The sequence below is a fragment of the Amblyomma americanum genome, chromosome 4 (genome assembly GCF_052857255.1).
Source record: "Amblyomma americanum isolate KBUSLIRL-KWMA chromosome 4, ASM5285725v1, whole genome shotgun sequence".
NCBI classification, from domain to species: Eukaryota; Metazoa; Arthropoda; class Arachnida; order Ixodida; family Ixodidae; genus Amblyomma; species Amblyomma americanum.
The window spans coordinates 149,534,685-149,542,302 of NC_135500.1; the positions used below are offsets into that span (position 1 = coordinate 149,534,685).

General features: G+C 49.2%; 1 protein-coding gene across 2 annotated transcripts in view; it reads right to left on the reverse strand.

Annotated features, from left to right (window-relative positions):
• LOC144128518 (very long chain fatty acid elongase 4-like) overlaps positions 1-7,618 on the reverse strand; it is a 50,650-nt gene that overhangs the window by 11,818 nt on the left and 31,214 nt on the right. For both annotated transcript variants that reach the window (XM_077661961.1, XM_077661962.1), the window contains one exon: positions 6,934-7,049. In XM_077661961.1, coding sequence (XP_077518087.1) covers positions 6,934-7,021 — 88 coding nt within the window. In that variant the 5' untranslated portion in view covers positions 7,022-7,049. The remainder of the gene's footprint in view (positions 1-6,933; positions 7,050-7,618) is intronic.

Here is a 7,618-nt window from a genome sequence, read left to right on the forward strand (position 1 = left end):
CGGCGAAATCTCTCATCATTGCAATGCATTTTGAATGAGAAGCTTGTCGCTGATCGTGCCCTTGCGCATTTATATACTGACAAAAAATGTGTTTCAAGGATGCTGTTCACCTTCACAGCTTCGTATCACAGACAGGGTCACGGTACAAGATATTGGAGCATAGGGAGAGAAATCGGATTCCAAAAACACGTCAGGTAGAGCAGGTGTCTTGCAGAGAGTTCATGCGAATGTGATCGAGCGGTATAGTCTGGCTACATGGAATTACAGCGAGAAGTTTAATGTCACTGCGGCAATCCAAGCCAAAGTTGGGTAAAATGGGCCTAATCCTAATTGCGACGCAAATACTTCGCGCTGAGAGTTTAATACATGGAGAAAGTAACCGATGGACGATGGTCGCTTTAAGGAGTATGGCATAATAATAATAATAATAATAATAATAATAATAATAATAATAATAATAATAATAATAATAATAATAATAATAATAATAATGGATGACACCACCCTCCTTTTAACAAGAATGGAACACCTCCGTCGCCGCACACGTGCTCTAATCCTCCGTGTGCGGTAACCCTCCCCCGTGGTCTTACCCGTGCAGAGGAGGTTGCGCTTATGTAATAATTGGTTATTGGGGAAAGGAAATGGCGCAGTATCTGTGTCATATATCGTTGTACACCTGAACCGCGCCGTAAGGGAAGGGATAAAGGAGGGAGTGAAAGAAGAAAGGAAGAAAGAGGTGCCGTAGTGGAGGGTTCCGGAATAATTTCGCCCACCTGGGGGTCTTTAACGTGCACTGACATCGCACAGCACACGGGCGCCTTAGCGTTTTTCCTCCATAAAAACGCAGCCGCCGCGGTCGGGTTCGAACCCGGGACGCAAAACGCCATTTTCTTGCTTAGCGCCTCCTAACTTGCAAATGAGCTAACATATTAACTTGACATTTGTATTCTATGACCCACCAGACGTCTTGTACATTTTTGATTCAAGGTTGACCACATTGGCCCTCTCTAAGGACAGAACAAAAAATTGCGGAGTGAACCTAGATGAACGCGAAAGCAGTCGAAAAGACACGAAATTCTGCACGGCAGATGTTTCAGAACTGTGCAGCTCAGCCAGCGTGGCGGCCTAGATAAACGCAAGTGTTATGACAAATTCATTATTGGTCTTAACAAGTTTAAGAATTTTTGCGCCTCGGATAATTAAGAAATATTTCAGCACAGGTTACATTTTGAGAAAAGCACGACATTGTTATGCAGCGGTGGAACTGGACTTAATGTAATGGCTTCATTCTCTGAAGCTCAACTCGTGTTTCTCTCTCTATAGCCTCTCTCTATAGGATGCTCTAAACGTAAAAAAGTAAAATAATGAATGACGACTAGCGCGCAGCAGACTCGAAGAAAGCTTTGGAGAGACGCAGGCGACGCGGGTGCCGTCAAGGCTTTGTGGTGATCTCAAAGGCGCCCACCACAGAAAAGTATAGAAAATGAGAGAATATGAGAAGCAGAAACTATAAAAAGTCTCGCTAACCTTAGCGTTGCACTCTGTCCGGCGGGCCCACAAACAAAATCACCTTTTGTTTGTGTGGTTCCTTGGCTTTTTTTCTATATATTCCTTCTGTTTGTCCCAATAAAATAAGTTGTTAGTCTGCGCATGGCCTTTGCTCCTTACGTGGTTAGTCCCCGTCTCTTTTTGTAGAACAGTAGCGTTCTTTCAATCATGAAGTGTCAGTTTATATCAAGTCACTCAAATGCCAGTGAAATATCAAGTTATCCAGTGTTTGTAACCTGATATTCCTTGAATTGAGTGAATACGATATACCACATTCACTCAGTTCGAAGTTGAATTCTGATCGTTACTTTTTTTTTTTTGAGGACAATGTTGAGCAATACGCATTAAGGAAACCAACAGTCACCGAAAGCAGGGAAAGCTTGGGGAAGGTTTCTATTTTTTAATTTGTAGTGTTGATCAATGAGAAATTAGCAAGTAATAATTTTAAGGCTGAAAGGTAACTGATTATAAAGTAGAATAAAGAAAATTCACGTGCCGCCAGTGAGGTCTGAACACCATAACTTGGTTGAGCACCGTGCGCGATATACGGAGGTCATGGGTTCGGAGCCAGTGATGGCATATGGTTCTACTTTCTAATCAATTATATTTCAGTAGTAAAATTATTTCACTATATGAGATTTCTCATTTGTAAATACCACTAATTAAACAGAAAACATAGAAACGTTCCCCTATGCGTTCCTTGGTTGCGGTTACTGTTTGCTTCCACGATACGTATGTCATAACGAGCCCCTCAATTCTCTACCCTTGAACGCTCAATATCCAGTGAAGATAACGGAACGAAATATGGCCGTCATTGTGCTTTTGGTTTTACAGCTTCAAACAAGTTAATGCAACACTTCAATGTTGCTTTACAATTACTAGGTATAATGTACACTACTGGTCGCTCAAGGAAATTTTAAAGGAAATCGACATGATGTTTTGTTTTAAATCCCAATCAAAGTTGGCCATACTTCTCTATCTTCGAAGTGCAGAAAAGTTCAACACGCAACTAAAAAAAAATCGTATCCGTCTAGAAGTACAATGTTTGCGATTTTTTGCTCCAAAATTCTAAAATTATAAAAGATTTTTGCGCTGTTTCCAAAAGAAAGATTTTCATATACTACCGAAAAAATATTCAGGTTCCACAAATGTTTATTTTCCATTCTGCTGTGTCTCAAACGCGATTTTGTGTAATCGCAAAGCGCCGTTTTCCGCCAGAGAGAGAGAGAGAGAGTGTGTGTGTGTGTGGTGGTGGTGGTGAAAAACATTTATAAGCAATTAAATTTTTACAGAAAGGTGATTGGGGTAGGACCCTATTGGCCCTTTCCCCTCACAGTACTAGGTGGAGCCCCTATTCCGGGGCCCCATTGGCAAGCAACGCCGCCCGCGTCCGTTGAACCAAGGCCTTTTGGCTCTTCAGGTCTTGACAGCCGAGCAGGGCCGCCTCCCAGTCCTCTCTGGTGGGGTTGGGGTTGGGGGGGATAGATGGGTTAGATTGACACGCCCAAACCATGTGGAAGGTGTCAGACACCTCCCCACAGAACTGGCACGTGCCATCAAAGGATGTATTGAAGTGTTTAAGCACCGCCGGGCACAGTACAGTGTTAGTGAGAATTTTGATGAGGAGGCGCTCGTCAGCGCGATCCAGACCCTTACAAGGGGCCGGGTAGCGCCGGTGCTCCTCCTTGTAGTAATCGGTGATTTGTTTGAATGTAATGGCCAGATTGTCTGATTGGGAGTACCCTTCCAAGGACAGGGAGATAGCCCGGGGAGAGAGTGCGCGGGCGGCCTGATCGGCCTGTTCGTTTCCCTGGAGGCCCTGGTGACCGGGGGCCCAAATCAGGTTGCGTGGAGTTGGATCTTCAGATCGACAGCGATATTCCAGTATGCGCCAGGCAAGCGGGGGAGCCCAGCCCAACTCGTAGTTCCGACAGGCCCCTCGCGAGTCGGTGATGATGTGTTTTGACTTGGGGTTCGTGAGAGCCAGAGCAATGGCAATCTCCTCCGCGTGTGTTGCGCTGTAGGCTTTGAAAGTGAGCCCGTTAACTGTGTTTGTGTTGTGTACGACTGCGGCCGTGTACCACCCCCCGTGGTGTGGGCCGGCAACGTCCACGTAATACACATGTTCTTGGTTACCATAGTATCGCGCCAACGCTTGCGCGCGCGCCTGGCGACGACCGCTATGGTCTTCACTGGACATGTTGCGGGGAAGGGGTCGGACCCGGAGGGCGCGTCTCCAGGGTTCTGGCACTCTCTCCCTTTCCTCAATGTGGTAGTCGTGTTTGATGTGTAGCCGGTCCAAGAGGCGGCGACCGGACGTGGTCTGTGCAAGACGCGTGTATTGGTTGCATAAGTGGGCCTCTCGAAGCTCCCGAAATGTGTTCACCACGCCCAAGGCCAGAAGCCTCTGGTTGGACGTGGTGATCGGAAGATCGAGAGCCCGCTTGATGACTTTCCGCAGGATGACCTCCAGTTGGTCATCATCATGTTTGCGCAGGTGCAAGTAGGGAGTTGAGTAGAGGATTCTACTCGTTACGAAAGCATGGGCAAGCCGCAGTGCATCCTTGCTTCGTAATCCGCCCCGCTTGTTTGAGACCCGGCGGACCATTCGGCCCACCTGGTCTCCCACCGTGCGAAGTTTGGCTATGGTGGTGTCGACTCTGCGTTGGTGGTGTATGAAGAGGCCAAGGACGCGGATCTCCTTGGCCTCCCGGATCGGTCCCGAGGGGAGACTGATGCGAAGCGGAGTTGTGTCCCGGGGGGAGGGACGTAAGTGCACAAATTCTGATTTAGCTGGGGCGCACTGGAGTCCGCAGTAGGCCGCGTAGTCGTCGACTAGGGTCGCTGCTGCTTGCAGGCAGGACTCCATGTGGCCCAGGTTGCCTTGCGTGGCCCAGATTGTAATGTCATCCGCATAAAGAGCGTGATGTATCCCGGGCAGAGAAGACAATTTGGAGGGAAGGCGAAGCATTGCCAAATTGAAGAGCAGGGGAGACAGGACCGCGCCTTGAGGTGTTCCCCTCGAGCCGATGGTGTATGGCCCGTGTTCCGCATCTTGTATGCGTATATAGGCTTGACGGTCTGTAAGAAATTGACTTATGTAATGGAATGTTTTGTGGCCACAGTTGGTGTTACTGAGGTGGTCCAGGATTACTGCATGTTTGACGTTGTCGAATGCGCCTTTAAGATCCAAGGCCAGGACCACCTTGTCGTTGTGGGGACATTCGACAGGATCTAAGATGTCGTGGTGGAGCTGCAGAAGTATATCCTGTGCTGACTTGTGAGGACGAAAACCGAACATGGTGTCCGCGAAAATGTGCTGTGTTTCGAGATAATCGGAGAGTCTGTCGCGCACCATCGTCTCCATCAGCTTGCCGACACAAGACGTCAGAGAGATGGGGCGAAGGTTCTCCACATCGATAGGTTTGCCGGCCTTCGGAATGAAGGTCACGAGAGCCGATTTCCAATCGAGAGGGAGAGGAGTCTCTCCGTCCCAAATGCTATTGATGTATTTGAGGAGCGCGGCGTAGGCTGCGTCGGGAAGGTTGGCCAAAAGCTTGACCGTAACCTTGTCGCGCCCAGGTGCAGTGCCCCGCTTCATCTTGCTTAAGGCCGCCCGGAGGTCGTGGAGCTGGAACGGCTTGTCCAGCTCCGCGTTCTCTTCGCCTGCATACGAGTACGCCGCCTGCCGGGGGTCCTTAGTGGTACAAAGGTATCGATCCCTGAGCGTGTGCGCTAGCTGTGTTGTCGTTCCTGTAAAGTTGTGCAATGCCCTATGTAAGTGGCGTTGGGTTTCCGTGCGTGTTTGTATTGGATCGATGAGAGCGCGGAATAGGCGCCACGTGTTGCGGCCAGACATCTGGCGCGCAGCCGCGTTGCACCGATCCACCCAGTTAGTGTCGGCTAGCTGAGTAGCATATTCCGCTGCTTGTTGTGTGAGTTCGAGGATGCGTTTCTTTAGGCGTCTGTTATGTTTCTGTTTCTTCCATCGTTTGGTGAGGCTGCGGCGGGCCTCCCAAAGGTGGAGCAAGTGGTTGTCCACGTCCGTTTGTGTTTCTGTGAGCTGTATCTGCTTCTCGTGTTGCGTGAGTGTAGACGTGAGCGATTTGGACCATGCGTCGTATCCCGACTGGAGGGGATCTACGATAGGTAGAGATGTGCGGAAAGTCGTCCAGTCGTCCACCTTAAGATTGGAACGCGATTGAATTACAGGTCACATCCGTCGCAGCATTGGTTGCAACTTGTGTGTGTGTGTGTGTGTGTGTGTGTGTGTGTGTGTGTGTGTGTGTGTGTGTGTGTGTGTGTGTGTGTGTGTGTGTGTGTGTGTGTGTGTGTGTGTGTGTGTGTGTGTGTGTGTGTGTGTGTGTGTGTGTGTGTGTGTGTGTGTGTGTGTGTGTGTGTGTGTGTGTGTGTGTGTGTGTGTGTGTGTGTGTGTGTGTGTGTGTGTGTGTGTGTGTGTGTGTGTGTGTGTGCGCGTGCGTGCGTGCGTGCGTGCGTGCGTGCGCGCAGCCAACAGTCACCGAAACCGAAATGCACAGGGGAAGGTTTCATTTTTTTTAATTTGTAGCGCTGATCAGTGGGAGAATATTACTTCAATTATTCTGTCGCTTAAAGAAATCTACTTACAAAGCAGCAGAAAAGCAACCATTCCGCCGGCAGGATCCGAACCCACGACCTCCAAATATCGCGTCCGGTGCTCTACCAACTGAGCTACGGCGACGGCTATCCAATCTGTCCATATGTTTGTCAAACGAGCCCCTCATTTCATTTGTCTTGTCTATATATTTATATAGTCCACTTCTTTGTGTCGACACATTTGTCCATGACATATAAAAATTTCATCGAAAACAAGCAATGATCATGGGACCTCGATTACCGCCCTTATCTGAACACATCGGTAAATTATTGTTCACGCGACACAACACTGGTCAAAACGTGTCAGCGCAGCCGAGCCTGGCCGGGATGAAGGGTGCAGGGGGCAGGCGGGGAGCACGCCGCACGAGACCTCCCCGTCCTCCTCCATGGGCCCCCCCCCCCCCCCCCCCCCCGGAATAGATGCCACCGATCACAACCACTTTCCCTTCCTCCTACGCTCCTCTGAGATAATCTCCTCCTTCCGGTTTCCTCCTCGCCTTCTTATAGGGAACGCAGGACGCCACTCAAGCCTGGTAGCCTGCGTAGCTTTGGGACGTTAAACCTCCATAAAGCATAAACCACTCAAGCCTGGAATGGTCTCCTCAGAAGGTGATTTTGATGGACCGAATATTGCAGACTTTTTCGTGGCTACCGTTATTATTAATGCGCGCACCTCTTAGCTCCTGGGTGACACGTCTGCGAAACAAGGCCGGACGTCGCCTCCGCAGCAGTGGTCTCTCCGAGGCTCACCTGCGAAAGATGTGCACCAGATGTACGTCTGGTAGAAGCTGGTGAAGGGCCAGAGCATCAGATTCGCTGCCTGCTGTGATAGATCCATGGTGCGTCCGGTCAGCTGGCAGCGGCCCCTGCGTCAACGTGACAGCGGAAGGTTCGGAATGGTTATGTTGAAGACATCTCCAGCAAGTAGCCAATCATTCCTAAATGTAACTACGAGTAGTTAGATTTAGTGCAGCGCTGTACCTCAATAAAGTCGGTCCATACAACTGCCGGACATGCGCCTCGGGTATGTGCGGCCACGTTTTCTAGGTGAGATATACCCCTTGCACAGTGAACCGGAAAAAAGCTATGCTGAAGCATCCTAGCGATGCAGATAAGGCCATTAATTTCTAGCAGTGACGATGAATGAGTGCATTTTGTTCGCTTACTATATATGAGGTGATCAAGTATGCTTTTTTAGGTATTTTTATAGACACTCAGCATTACCTTGCATTTTATATTGTTTTTGCATTCGGTTGCCGTGCTATGCCCGAGGTGTTTAGGTACGTTTACGTCACGCCTGAATGCAGTCGTCGGTGCATGCGTTGCGGCTGGTCCTTTACACAGAAGGCGTAAAAAAAACGGGCTTCGCGAATATGGAGATATTTGTAACCGGACGACAGAGAGCGGGCGAACTCGTCCGTGCACCTTTGAGCGC